The following is a 15,110-nucleotide window of genomic DNA, read 5'->3' on the forward strand; positions in this document are numbered from 1 at the left end:
ACGGAGACACCCTCCCACACACTTATCCGCTCTATCACCTCCTTAGAGCCTTTTACCTCAGACATGTCGACACACGCGTACCGACACACCACACACACAGGGGATGCTCTATTTGAAGACAGTTCCCCCACCAGGCCCTTTGGAGAGACAGAGAGAGAGTATGCCAGCACACACCACAGCGCTATATAATACAGGGATGTACACTATACTGAGTGATTTTTTCCCCTATAGCAGCTTATATACACAGTTTTGCGCCTAAATTTATGTGCCCCCCCTCTCTTTTTTACCCTTTGTGTACCAGGATACTGCAGGGGAGAGCCTGGGGAGCTTCCTTCCAGCTGAGCTGTGAAGAGAAAATGGCGCCGGTGTGCTGAGGAAGAAGGCCCGGCCCCCTCAGCGGCGGGCTTCTGTCCTTTTATGTACTTTAATGGCGGGGGTTAATGCACATATACAGTTTATCAGACTGTATTATGTGCTTTTGCCAAGTAAGGTAATCTAATTGCTGCCCAGGGCGCTCCCCAGCGCCCTGCACCCATCAGTGACCGGAGTGTGTGGTGTGCTAAGGGAGCAATGGCGCACAGCTGCAGTGCTGTGCGCTACCTTAATGAAGACCGGAGTCTTCAGCCGCCGATTTTCAACTTCTCTTCGTTCTTCTGGCTCTGCAAGGGGGACAGCGGCGCGGCTCCGGGACCGGACGACCGAGGACTGGGCCTGTGTTCGATCCCTTTGGAGCTAATGGTGTCCAGTAGCCTTAGAAGCCCAAGCTAGCTGCAAGCAGGTAGGTTCGCTTCTCTCCCCTCAGTCCCACGTAGCAGTGAGTCTGTTGCCAGCAGATCTCACTGAAAATAAAAAACCTAACAAATACTTTCTTTTCTAGGAAGCTCAGGAGAGCCCCTAGGGTGCATCCAGCTCTGGCCGGGCACAGATACTAACTGAGGTCTGGAGGAGAGGCATAGAGGGAGGAGCCAGTGCACACCAGATATAGTACCTAATCTTTCTTTTAAGAGTGCCCAGTCTCCTGCGGAGCCCGTCTATACCCCATGGTCCTTACGGAGTACCCAGCATCCACTAGGACGTCAGAGAAATGGGTCTGACCGAACCGTCCGGTTTCGGGACTACAAACAGGGTTGAGTAATACCCCATCCCCTGCTGAAGCAGGGGAACTTTGACCACCACTTGTTGAAGACGGCGAGGAGGCACCTCTTCAAATTCCAGCTTGTAACGCTGGGAAACAATTTCTATTGCCCAGGGATTCACCTGTGAGTGAACCCAGACGTTGCTGAAAAGTCGAAGACGTGCCCCCACTGGGGCGGACTCCCTCAGCGGAGCCCCAGCGTCATGCAGTGGATTTTGTAGAGGCCGGGGAGGACTTCTGCTCCTGGGAACTAGCTGTGGTTGGCAGCTTTTTCCCCCTGCCCTTACCTCTGGCAAGAAAGGAAGATCCCCGTACTCTCTTGGGTTTATGCGACCGAAAGGACTGCATCTGATAATGTGGCGTTTTCTTAGGCTGTGAGGAAACATAAGGCAAAAAAGTTGATTTACCTGCCGTAGCTGTGGAAACTAGGTCCGTGAGACCTTCCCCAAACAATTCCTCACCCTTGTAAGGTAAAAATAAGAATTTACTTACCGATAATTCTATTTCTCGGAGTCCGTAGTGGATGCTGGGGTTCCTGAAAGGACCATGGGGGATAGCGGCTCCGCAGGAGACAGGGCACAAAAGTAAAGCTTTTACAGGTCAGGTGGTGTGTACTGGCTCCTCCCCCTATGACCCTCCTCCAGACTCCAGTTAGGTACTGTGCCCGGACGAGCGTACACAATAAGGGAGGATTTTGAATCCCGGGTAAGACTCATACCAGCCACACCAATCACACCGTACAACTTGTGATCTAAACCCAGTTAACAGTATGATAACAGAGGAGCCTCTGAAAGATGGCTTCCTAAACAATAACCCGAATTAGTTAACAATAACTATGTACAAGTATTGCAGATAATCCGCACTTGGGATGGGCGCCCAGCATCCACTACGGACTCCGAGAAATAGAATTATCGGTAAGTAAATTCTTATTTTCTCTATCGTCCTAAGTGGATGCTGGGGTTCCTGAAAGGACCATGGGGATTATACCAAAGCTCCCAAACGGGCGGGAGAGTGCGGATGACTCTGCAGCACCGAATGAGAGAACTCCAGGTCCTCCTTTGCCAGGGTATCAAATTTGTAAAAATTTACAAACGTGTTCTCCCCTGACCACGTAGCTGCTCGGCAGAGTAGTAATGCCGAGACCCCTCGGGCAGCCGCCCAAGATGAGCCCACCTTCCTTGCGGAATGGGCCTTAACAGATTTAGGCTGTGGCAGGCCTGCCACAGAATGTACAAGTTGAATTTTGTTACAAATCCAACGAGCAATCGACTGCTTAGAAGCAGGTGCACCCAACTTGTTGGGTGCATACAGTATAAACAGCGAGTCAGATTTTCTGACTCCAGCCGTCCTTTAAATGTATATTTTTAAGGCTCTGACAACGTCCAACAACTTGGAGTCCTTCAAGTCGTCTGTAGCCGCAGGCACTACAATAGGCTGGTTCAGGTGAAACGCTGATACCACCTTAGGGAGAAAATGCGGACGCGTCCGCAGCTCTGCCCTATGTCGAATGGAAAATTAAATAAGGGCTTTTATAAAACAAAGCCGCCAGTTCAGATACTCTCCCGGCCGAAGCCAGGGCCAGTAACATAGTCACTTTCCATGTGAGATATTTCAAATCCACCTTCTTTAGTGGTTCAAACCAATTTGATTTGAGGAAATCTAAAAGTACATTTAGATCCCACGGTGCCACCTTAGGCACCACAGGAGGCTGTATATGCAGTACTCCTTTGATAAAAATCTGGACCTCAGGGACTGAGGCCAATTCTTTTTGGAAGAATATTGATAGGGCCGAAATTTGAACCTTAATAGATCCCAATTTGAGACCCATAGACAATCCTGATTGCAGGAAATGTAGGAAAACGACCCAGTTGAAATTGCTCCATCGGAGCACTCCGCTGCTCGCACCACGCAACATATTTTCGCCAAATACGGCGATAATGCTTCGCGGTGACTTCCTTCCTTGCCTTTATCAAGGTAGGAATGACTTCTTCTGGAATGCCTTTTCCTTTTAGGATCTGGCATTCAAACGCCATGCCGTCAAACGCAGCCGCGGTAAGTCTTGAAAAAGACAAGTACCCTGCTGAAGCAGGTCCCTTCTCAGAAGTAGAGGCCACGGATCGTCCGTGACCATCTCTTGAAGTTCCGGGTACCAAGTCCTTCTTGGCCAATCCGGAGCCACTAGTCTTACTCCACTTTGCCGTATAATCCTCAATACCTTTGGTATGAGAGGCAGAGGAGGAAACACATATACCGACTGGTACACCCAAGGTGTTACCAGCGCGTCCACAGCTATTGCCTGCGGATCTCTTGACCTGGCGCAATACCTGTCCAGTGTTTTGTTGAGGCGAGACGCCATCATGTCCACCATTGGTTTTACCCAACGGTTTAATAGCATGTGGAAAACTTCTGGATGAAGTCTCCACTCTCCCGGGTGAAGGTCGTGTCTGCTGAGGAAGTCTGCTTCCCAGTTGTCCACGCCCGGGATGAATACTGCTGACAGTGCTATCACGTGATTCTCCGCCCAGCGAAGGATCCTGGCAGCTTCTGCCATTGCCCTCCTGCTTCTTGTGCCGCCCTGTCTGTTTACATGGGCGACTGCCGTGATGTTGTCCGACTGGATCAACACCGGTCTTCCTTGAAGCAGAGGTTCCGCCTGGCTTAGAGCATTGTAGATTGCTCTTAGTTCCAGAATGCTTATGTGAAGAGACTTTTTCAGGCTCGACCACACTCCCTGGAAATTTCTTCCCTGTGTGACTGCTCCCCAGCCTCTCTGGCTGGCACCCGTGGTCACCAGGATCCAATCCTGCATGCCGAATCTGCGGCCCTCCAATAGATGAGCCTCCTGCAACCACCACAGAAGGGATACCCTTGTCCTCGGCGACAGGGTTATCCGCAGGTGCATCTGAAGATGCGACCCTGACCATTTGTCCAACAGATCCCTTTGCATGGAATCTGCCGAAAGGGATTGCTTCGTAAGAAGCTACCATTTTTTTTCCCAGGACTCTTGTGCATTGATGTACAGACACCTTTCCTGGTTTTAGGAGGTTCCTGACCAGGTCAGATAACTCCTTGGCTTTTTCTTCGGGAAGAAAAACCTTTTCTGAACTGTGTCCAGAATCATCCCCAGGAACAGCAGACGAGTTGTCGGCATTAATTGGGATTTTGGAATATTCAGAATCCATCCGTGCTGCTTTAGCACCTCTTGAGATAGTGCTAAACCCATCTCTAGCTGTTCTCTGGACCTTGCCCTTATTAGGAGATCGTCCAAGTATGGGATAATTAATACGCCTTTTCTTCGAAGAAGAAATATTATCTCGGCCATTACCTTTGTAAAGACCCGAGGTGCCGTGGACAAACCAAACGGCAGCGTCTGAAACTGATAGTGACAGTTTTGTACAACGAACCTGAGGTACCCCTGGTGTGAGGGGTAATTGGAACGTGGAGATACGCATCCTTGATGTCCAAGGATACCATAAAGTCCCCTTCTTCCAGGTTCGCTATCACTGCTCTGAGTGACTCCATCTTGAACTTGAACTTCTTTATGTACAGGTTCAAGGACTTCAGATTTAGAATAGGCCTTACCGAGCCATCCGGCTTCGGTACCACAAAAAGAGTGGAATAATACCCCTTCCCTTGTTGTAGAAGAGGTACCTTGACTATCACCTGCTGAGAATACAGCTTGTGAATGGCTTCCAAAACCGTCTCCCTTTCTGAGGGGGACGTTGGTAAAGCAGACTTCAGGAAACGGCGAGGTGGCTCTGTCTCTAATTTCAACCTGTACCCCTGAGATATTATCTGCAGGATCCAGGGATTTACCTGCGAGTGAGCCCACTGCGCGCTGTAATTCTTGAGACGACCGCCTACCGCCCCCGAGTCCGCTTGCGAAGCCCCAGCGTCATGCTGAGGCTTTTGTAGAAGCCGGGGAGGGCTTCTGTTCCTGGGAAGGAGCTGCCTGTTGCTGTCTCTTCCCTCGTCCTCTGCCTCGTGGCAGATATGAATAGCCCTTTGCTCTCTTATTTTTAAAGGAACGAAAAGGCTGCGGTTGAAAGGTCGGTGCCTTTTTCTGTTGGGGAGTGACTTGAGGTAGAAAGGTGGATTTCCCGGCCGTAGCCGTGGCCACCAAATCCGATAGACCGACCCCAAATAACTCCTCTACGCATCGCCTGTCCACTGTCGTGTCCATAAAGCTCTTCTGGCCGAAATGGACATAGCACTTACCCGTGATGCCAGTGTGCAGATATCTCTCTGTGCATCACGCATATAAAGAAATGCATCCTTTATTTGTTCTAACGACAGTAAAATATTGTCCCTGTCCAGGGTATCAATATTTTCGATCAGGGACTCTGACCAAACTACCCCAGCACTGCACATCCAGGCAGTCGCAATAGCTGGTCGTAGTATAACACCTGCATGTGTGTATATACCTTTTTGGATATTTTCCATCCTCCTATCTGATGGATCTTTAAGTGCGGCCGTCTCAGGAGAGGGTAACGCCACTTGTTTTGATAAGCGTGTTAGCGCTTTGTCCACCCTAGGAGGTGTTTCCCAGCGCTCCCTAACCTCTGGCGGGAAAGGGTATAAAGCCAATAACTTCTTTGAAATTAGCAGTTTTTTATCGGGGCACCCCACGCTTCATCACACACGTCATTTAATTCTTCTGATTCGGTAAAAACTACTGGTAGTTTTTTCACACCCCACATAATACCCTGTTTAGTGGTACCTGTAGTATCAGCTAAATGTAACATCTCCTTTATTGCCAAAATCATATAACGTGTGGCCCTTTTGGAAAATACGGTTGATTCGTCACCTTCACTACCGGAATCAGTGCCTGTGTCTGGGTCTGTGTCGACCGACTGAGGCAAGGGGCGTTTTACAGCCCCTGACGGTGTTTGAGGCGCCTGGACAGGCACTAAGTGAGTGTCCGGCCGCCTCATGTCGGCAAGCGACTGCTTAAGCGAGTTGACGCTATCCCGTAATTCCACAAATAAAGGCATCCATTCTGGTGTCGACCCCCTAGAAGGTGACATCCTCATATTTGGCAATTGCTCCGCCTCCACACCAATAACGTCCTCATACATGTCGACACACACGTACCGACACACAGCAGACACACAAGGAATGCTCTATACGAAGACAGGACCCACTAGCCCTTTGGGGAGACAGAGGGAGAGTCTGCCAGCACACACCAAAAAGCGCTATATATGACAGGGATAGCCTTATGATTAAGTGCTCCCTTATAGCTGCTTTTATATTAATATATTGCCATTTATTTTGCCCCCCCTCTCTGTTATACCCTGTTTCTGTAGTGCAGTGCAGGGGAGAGACCTGGGAGCCTTCCTGACCAGCGGAGCTGTGAGAGGAAATGGCGCCGTGTGCTGAGGAGATAGGCCCCGCCCCTTTTCCGGCGGGCTCGTCTCCCGCTATTTAGTACATTTAGGCAGGGGTAAATATCTCCATATAGCCTCTGGGGCTATATGTGAGGTATTTTTAGCCTTTTTAAAGGTTTACATTTGCCTCCCAGGGCGCCCCCCCCCAGCGCCCTGCACCCTCAGTGACTGCCGTGTGAAGTGTGCTGAGAGGAAAATGGCGCACAGCTGCAGTGCTGTGCGCTACCTTAAGAAGACTGCAGGAGTCTTCAGCCGCCGATTCTGGACCTCTTCTTGCTTCAGCATCTGTGAGGGGGCCGGCGGCGTGGCTCCGGTGACCATCCAGGCTGTACCTGTGATCGTCCCTCTGGAGCTTCATGTCCAGTAGCCAAGAAGCCAATCCATCCTGCACGCAGGTGAGTTCACTTCTTCTCCCCTCTGTCCCTCGTTGCAGTGATCCTGTTGCCAGCAGGAATCACTGTAAAATAAAAAACCTAAGCTAAACTCTCTAAGCAGCTCTTTATGAGAGCCACCTAGAATTGCACCCTTCTCGGCCGGGCACAAAAATCTAACTGGAGTCTGGAGGAGGGTCATAGGGGGAGGAGCCAGTACACACCACCTGACCTGTAAAAGCTTTACTTTTGTGCCCTGTCTCCTGCGGAGCCGCTATCCCCCATGGTCCTTTCAGGAACCCCAGCATCCACTTAGGACGATAGAGAAACCTCCATATGCCTCTTCGAGTCGGCATCACCCGTCCATTGTCGGGTCCATAGGGCTCGTCTAGCAGAAATCGCCATAGCGTTGGCTCTGTAACCCAGTAGGCCAACGTCTCTCTGAGCATCTCTCATATATAGGACAGCATCTTTAATATGACCCAGGGTCAATAAAATGGTTTCCTTATCCAGCGTATCTATATCAGCAGATAAGGTATCTGTCCACGCTGCTACAGCGCTACAAACCCAAGCCGACGCTATTGCCGGTCTGAGTAAGGTAGCAGTATGTGTGTAAATTGACTTCAAGGTAGTCTCCTGCCTGTGATCAGCAGGATCTTTGAGGGTTGCTGTATCTTGAGATGGCAGCACTACCATTTTGGTTAAGCGTGTCAACGCTTTGTCCACCCTTGGGGAGGATTCCCACCGTATCCTGTCCTTAGCCGGGAAAGGATACGCCATAAGAATCCTTTTGGGAATCTGCAGTTTTTTGTCTGGAGATTCCCAAGCCTTTTCAAATAACTCGTTCAGCTCATGAGATGGGGGAAAGGTTACCTCAGGTTTCTTTTCCTTATACATGCGCACCCTCGTGTCAGGGACAGAGGGGTCATCTGTGATATGCAACACATCTTTTATTGCAATAATCATATAATGAATACTTTTAGCCAATTTTGTCTGCAACTTTGCATCATCGTAGTCGACACTGGAGTCAGAATCCGTGTCGGTATCAGTGTCTACTACTTGGGATAGTGGGCGCTTTTGAGACCCAGAAGGTCCCGGCGACATAGTGAAAGGCAGGGCTTGACCCCCTGTACATTCCCTGAACTCTGCTTTGTCCAACCTTTTGTGTAATAAATTCACATTTGCATTTAAAACATTCCACATATCCAACCAGTCAGGGGTCGGCGTTGCCGACGGAGATACCACACTCATTTGCTCCACCTCCTCCCTAGAAGAGCCTTCCGCTTCAGACATGCCGACACACGCGTACCGACACATCACACACTCAGGGAATTCTTTATCTGGAGACAGTTCCCCCACAAGGCCCTTAGGAGAGACAGAGAGAGAGTATGCCAGCACACACCCAGCGCCAATGACCCTGGAAAAAATACCCAGATAAGGCGCTTTTATTATATATATATATATATATATATATATATATATTCACTGCGCCAAATTATGTGCCCCCCCTTCTTTAAAACCCTCTGTCACCGTGTTCAGCAGGGGAGAGTCCGGGGAGCCAGCTTCTCAGCGGTGTGCTGTGGAGAAAATGGCGCTGGTGAGTGCTGAGGGATCAAGCTCCGCCCCCTCCACGGCGGGCTTCGGTCCCGCTTGATTCCTTTTAAAAACTGGCGGGGGATCTCCAATATACAGTGCAGAGCCTATATATATACTTTTTTTTGCCAGTCCCAGAGGTTTAAATTGCTGCCCAGGGCGCCCCCCCTGCGCCCTGCACCCTTACAGTGCCTGCCGTGTGTGTTTTGTGTGGGAGCAATGGCGCGCAGCTCAGTGAAGATCTGAAGTCTTCTGCCGCCTCTGAAGTCTTCTTATCTTCTCATACTCACCCGGCTTCTATCTTCCGGCTCTGTGAGGAGGGCGGCGGCGCGGCTCCGGGACGAACAGCTAGGAGAGACCTGCATTCCGACTCCCTCTGGAGCTAATGGTGTCCAGTAGCCTAAGAAGCAGAGCCTAGCATTTAAGAAGGTCTGCGTCTCTCTCCTCAGTCCCTCGATGCAGGGAGCCTGTTGCCAGCAGGCTCCCTGAAATTAAAAAAACCTAACAAAAATTATTTCTTTCAGGAAACTCAGGAGAGCTCCCTGTAATGCACCCAGTTTCCTCTGGGCACAGTATCAAACTGAGGTCTGGAGGAGGGGCATAGAGGGAGGAGCCCAGTGCACACCCATATCTAAAGTTCTTTTTAGTGCCCCATTACGGAGTCCCGAGCATCCTCTAGGACGTAAGAGAAATAACAAATATTATTATCAGCTGTCCTCCTCCCTGTCCCTCAGTGGCGGGGGTTGTTCATAGTGGAGTTCTGCGAATACTGAGCAGCAGGCGGTCGGGCAGGTGTGGATGTGGGTTGGCAAGGAAAGCTGTGTATGCAGGCGGGAACTGGAAGATGTGTATGCAGGCAGGTAGACTGGCTGGGTGGTGAGACGCAGCTGCGGTGACCTATGATCATACTTGCCTACCTGACCCTCTCCATGAGGGAGAAAATGCTCTGTTCCTGGACTTTCCTGGTAATGTATGATTGCCATCACCTGTGGTGAGCTAGTTAATTGATAAGAAAGGTGATGGCAATCATACATTACCAGGAACAGAGCATTTTCTCCCTCATGGAGAGGGTCAGGTAGGCAAGTATGCCTATGATATCACACCGTTTTCAAGGCCGGAGCACGACTGATCCGCTAAGAAGAGCCCGGGCCAACAGTTCACTCTGAAGGTGCAGGAAGCTGCTCTGGCTCCGCGGCACACTAAAAATTAAAAAGCCTGCCATAGAGACTACTGCAACCCCTCCTCCTCCCATACGGAGTGGGCGTATATCTTCCAGCCTCAGCGTGGGCTCGTGTTGTCTATGTAAGACGTCAGAGAAGGGGAAGATCTCGAATTCAGGTCCGTGCCACACGCACATAGCTCGGAGAGGACGGAAGTGGGGCACACAGCGCCATAACTCAAGGCATGAAATGCGACCTATGCCGGAAGTGGGGCACGGGAACTGGAAGTCGGTGTTTCTAAGTTAGTGGGACGGTTGCTATGTGCCGCAGACAGGAAGTGGGGAGGCGAGGGTGACAGAGTCAGTCAGCTACCGTCAGACTGGGGACAGAATGGCGAGTCCCGGCCGCTGTCTCCCGCTGCTCGCGGCCGTTCTGCTGTCATCTGTGTTGCTCCCGTCAGTGCTCGCCGCCCATGTGAAGAAGGAGATGGAGGAGAGCCCGGAGACGTACAGCCACTATTACAGCCACAAGGAGCTCAGCGAGCGGCTCCACTCCCTCGCCCAGGCGCACCCGGAGCTAGCCCGGCTCTCCAGCATCGGCATGTCGGTGCAGGGGCGGGAGCTGTGGGTGATGAGACTGACCGCCGACCCCGATGCGGCTACCTCGGACCGGCCACAGTTCAAGTATGTGGGCAACATGCACGGAGACGAGGCGGTGTCCCGCCAGGTGCTCGTCTATGTCACCCAGTACCTGCTGGAGAACTACGGCCGGGACCCGCGCGTCACCCGCCTGCTAAACACCACCGACATCTACATCCTGCCCAGTCTCAACCCGGACGGCTTCGAGGCGGCCAAGGAGGGGGACTGCCGGGGAGACAAAGGCGGCAGGGAGAACGCCAAGCACCTGGACCTGAACCGCAACTTCCCGGACCAGTTCTCCAGGCAGCAGCCGCCGCCAGATCCCCAGCAGCTGCCCGAGGTAGTGGCTATGATGGAATGGATCAAGGACAACAGGTGAGCGGAGCCCCGGGCTGGTCTGATTGTGTCAGAGTAGGAGCGCAACTTGGGACCCCTGTCACAGTGTGAGAGCAGCGCAGGTAGCGGCCCCTGTCACAGTGTGAGAGCAGCGCAGGTAGCGGCCCCTGTCACAGTGTGAGAGCAGCGCAGGTAGCGGCCCCTGTCACAGTGTGAGAGCAGCGCAGGTAGCGGCCCCTGTCACAGTGTGAGAGCAGCGCAGGTAGCGGCCCCTGTCACAGTGTGAGAGCAGCGCAGGTAGCGGCCCCTGTCACAGTGTGAGAGCAGCGCAGGTAGCGGCCCCTGTCACAGTGTGAGAGCAGCGCGGGTAGCGGCCCCTGTCACAGTGTGAGAGCAGCGCAGGTAGCGGCCCCTGTCACAGTGTGAGAGCAGCGCAGGTAGCGGCCCCTGTCACAGTGTGAGATCAGCGCAGGTAGCGGCCCCTGTCACAGTGTGAGAGCAGCGCAGGTAGCGGCCCCTGTCACAGTGTGAGAGCAGCGCAGGTAGCGGCCCCTGTCACAGTGTGAGAGCAGCGCAGGTAGCGGCCCCTGTCACAGTGTGAGAGCAGCGCAGGTAGCGGCCCCTGTCACAGTGTGAGAGCAGCGCGGGTAGCGGCCCCTGTCACAGTGTGAGAGCAGCGCAGGTAGCGGCCCCTGTCACAGTGTGAGAGCAGCGCAGGTAGCGGCCCCTGTCACAGTGTGAGCGCAGCGCGGGTAGCGGCCCCTGTCACAGTGTGAGAGCAGCGCGGGTAGCGGCCCCTGTCACAGTGTGAGCGCAGCGCGGGTAGCGGCCCCTGTCACAGTGTGAGAGCAGCGCGGGTAGCGGCCCCTGTCACAGTGTGAGAGCAGCGCAGGTAGCGGCCCCTGTCACAGTGTGAGAGCAGCGCAGGTAGCGGCCCCTGTCACAGTGTGAGCGCAGCGCAGGTAGCGGCCCCTGTCACAGTGTGAGAGCAGCGCAGGTAGCGGCCCCTGTCACAGTGTGAGAGCAGCGCAGGTAGCGGCCCCTGTCACAGTGTGAGATCAGCGCAGGTAGCGGCCCCTGTCACAGTGTGAGAGCAGCGCAGGTAGCGGCCCCTGTCACAGTGTGAGAGCAGCGCAGGTAGCGGCCCCTGTCACAGTGTGAGCGCAGCGCAGGTAGCGGCCCCTGTCACAGTGTGAGAGCAGCGCAGGTAGCGGCCCCTGTCACAGTGTGAGAGCAGCGCAGGTAGCGGCCCCTGTCACAGTGTGTGTGAGATCAGGACTTTTAGCAGTACCTGGAATCTCCCGTAATTCATCTGGGGGTCGAGCATTTAGTCATGCGGCTCCGACTCTATGGAACTCGCTTCCCCGCACATCTGCAGAATCCTTCAAAAGTAGAGTCAAGACTTTCCTGTTTACTCAAACATTTCCATAATTTCCCTTTCGTATCTCCATGCTTCTGTATCTTATGAGAAGTTGTTCTGTACTTCATTATTTTCTGTACTATATTATGCTACGTATCTGTTAAGCACCTTGAATCCTATTGGAGAAAGAGCGCTATATAAATAAAATTATCAGCGCAGGTAGTGTCCCCTGACAAAGTGTGTGTGTGTTCTGTGCAGCTTGTGGCCCCTGTCACTGTGTGTGTTCTGTGCAGCTTGTGGCCCCTGTCACTGTGTGTGTTCTGTGCAGCTTGTGGCCCCTGTCACTGTGTGTGTTCTGTGCAGCTTGTGGCCCCTGTCACTGTGTGTGTTCTGTGCAGCTTGTGGCCCCTGTCACTGTGTGTGTGCTGTGCAGCTTGTGGCCCCTGTCACTGTGTGTGTGCTGTGCAGCTTGTGGCCCCTGTCACTGTGTGTGTGCTGTGCAGCTTGTGGCCCCTGTCACTGTGTGTGTGCTGTGCAGCTTGTGGCCCCTGTCACTGTGTGTGTGCTGTGCAGCTTGTGGCCCCTGTCACTGTGTGTGTGCTGTGCAGCTTGTGGCCCCTGTCACTGTGTGTGTGCTGTGCAGCTTGTGGCCCCTGTCACAGTGTGTGTGCTGTGCAGCTTGTGGCCCCTGTCACAGTGTGTGTGCTGTGCAGCTTGTGGCCCCTGTCACAGTGTGTGTGCTGTGCAGCTTGTGGCCCCTGTCACTGTGTGTGTGCTGTGCAGCTTGTGGCCCCTGTCACTGTGTGTGTGCTGTGCAGCTTGTGGCCCCTGTCACTGTGTGTGTGCTGTGCAGCTTGTGGCCCCTGTCACTGTGTGTGTGCTGTGCAGCTTGTGGCCCCTGTCACAGTGTGAGAGCAGAGCAGGTCATGAACCCTATCAGTGTGTGTGAGAGCAGAGCAGATTGGGGCCCCTGTTAGTGGGTGTGAGCAATGTGGGTTGTGGCCCCGTCAGTGTTTGTGTGTGTGTGTGTGTACTGTGCAGGTTGTAGCCCTTGTCACAGTGCGAGAGCAGCGCAGGTTGTGAACCCTGTCAGTGTGTGTGTGTGAGCAGCGCAGGTTGTGTCTCCCGTCACTGTGTGTGAGCAGCGCAGGTTGTGTCTCCCGTCAGTGTGTGTGAGCAGCGCAGGTTGTGGCTCCTGTCAGTGTGTGTGAGCAGCGCAGGTTGTGTCTCCCGTCAGTGTGTGTGAGCAGCGCAGGTTGTGTCTCCCGTCAGTGTGTGTGAGCAGCGCAGGTTGTGGCTCCAGTAACAGTGTGTGTGAGTAGCGCAGGTTGTGGCTCCCGTCACAATGTGTGTGAGTAGCGCAGGTTGTGGCTCCCGTCACAGTGTCAGAGCAGGTCATGAACCCTATCAGTGTGTGTGAGAGCAGAGCAGATTGGGGCCCCTGTCAGTGGGTGTGAGCAATGTGGGTTGTGGCCCCGTCAGTGTGTGTGTGTGTGTGTGTACTGTGCAGGTTGTAGCCCCTGTCACAGTGCGAGAGCAGCGCAGGTTGTGAACCCTGTCAGTGTGTGTGTGTGTGTGTGTGTGTGTGTGTGTGAGCAGCGCAGGTTGTGTCTCCCGTCAGTGTGTGTGAGCAACGCAGGTTGTGGCTCCCGTCACAGTGTGTGTGAGCAGCGCAGGTTGTGGCTCCCGTCACAGTGTGTGTGAGCAGCGCAGGTTGTGGCTCCCGTCACAGTGTGTGTGAGCAGCGCAGGTTGTGGCTCCCGTCACAGTGTGTGTGAGCAGCGCAGGTTGTGGCTCCCGTCACAGTGTGTGTGAGCAGCGCAGGTTGTGGCTCCCGTCAGTGTGTGTGAGCAGCGCAGGTTGTGGCTCCAGTAACAGTGTGTGTGAGTAGCGCAGGTTGTGGCTCCCGTCACAATGTGTGTGAGTAGCGCAGGTTGTGGCTGCCGTCACAGTGTGAGAGCAGAGCAGGTCATGAACCCTATCAGTGTGTGTGAGAGCAGAGCAGATTGTGGCCCTTGTCAGTGGGTTTGAGCAATGTGGGTTGTGGCCCCGTCAGTGTGTGTGTACTGTGCAGGTTGTAGCCCCTGTCACAGTGCGAGAGCAGCGCAGGTTGTGAACCCTGTCAGTGTGTGTGTGTGTGAGCAACGCAGGTTGTGGCTCCCGTCACAGTGTGTGTGAGTAGCGCAGGTTGTGGCTCCCGTCACAGTGTGTGTGTGAGTAGCGCAGGTTGTGGCTCCCGTCACAGTGTGTGTGAGTAGCGCAGGTTGTGGCTCCCGTCAGTGTGTGTGAGTAGCGCAGGTTGTGGCTCCCGTCAGTGTGTGTGAGCAGCGCAGGTTGTGGCTCCCATTACAGTGTGTGTGAGCAGCGCAGGTTGTGGCTCCTGTCACAGTGTGTGTGAGCAGCGCAGGTTGTGGCTCCCATTAGTGTGTGTGAGCAGCGCAGGTTGTGGCTCCAGTAACAGTGTGTGTGTGAGTAGCGCAGGTTGTGGCTCCCGTCACAGTGTGTGTGAGTAGCGCAGGTTGTGGGTCCCGTCACAGTGTGTGTGAGTAGCGCAGGTTGTGGCTCCCGTCACAGTGTGTGTGAGCAGCGCAGGTTGTGGCTCCCGTCAGTGTGTGTGAGCAGCGCAGGTTGTTGCTCCCGTCACAGTGTGTGTGAGCAGCGCAGGTTGTGGCTCCCGTCACAGTATGTGTGAGCAGCGCAGGTTGTGGCTCCAGTAACAGTGTGTGTGAGCAGCGCAGGTTGTGGCTCCAGTAACAGTGTGTGTGAGCAGCGCAGGTTGTGGCTCCAGTAACAGTGTGTGTGAGCAGCGCAGGTTGTGGCTCCTGTCAGTGTGTGTGAGCAGCGCAGGTTGTGGCTCCTGTCAGTGTGTGTGAGCAGCGCAGGTTGTGGCTCCCGTCAGTGTGTGTGAGCAGCGCAGGTTGTGGCTCCCGTCAGTGTGTGTGAGCAGCGCAGGTTGTGGCTCCTGTCAGTGTGTGTGAGCAGCGCAGGTTGTGGCTCCCGTCAGTGTGTGTGAGCAGCGCAGGTTGTGGCTCCCGTCAGTGTGTGTGAGCAGCGCAGGTTGTGGCTCCCGTCAGTGTGTGTGAGCAGCGCAGGTTGTGGCTCCTGTCAGTGTGTGTGAGCAGCGCAGGTT

The 15,110-nt window shown here is 53.7% G+C and overlaps 1 protein-coding gene across 1 annotated transcript in view; it reads left to right on the forward strand.

The window, feature by feature from the left end:
• The first annotated feature begins 9,579 nt into the window (after positions 1-9,579).
• The window catches only part of CPD (carboxypeptidase D), a 253,732-nt gene continuing 248,201 nt past the window's right edge, over positions 9,580-15,110 (forward strand). The window contains exon 1 of the mRNA XM_063955962.1: positions 9,580-10,659. Coding sequence (XP_063812032.1) covers positions 10,037-10,659 — 623 coding nt within the window. The 5' untranslated portion in view covers positions 9,580-10,036. The remainder of the gene's footprint in view (positions 10,660-15,110) is intronic.

The sequence above is a fragment of the Pseudophryne corroboree genome, chromosome 2, assembly GCF_028390025.1.
Source record: "Pseudophryne corroboree isolate aPseCor3 chromosome 2, aPseCor3.hap2, whole genome shotgun sequence".
Lineage (NCBI taxonomy): Eukaryota > Metazoa > Chordata > Amphibia > Anura > Myobatrachidae > Pseudophryne > Pseudophryne corroboree.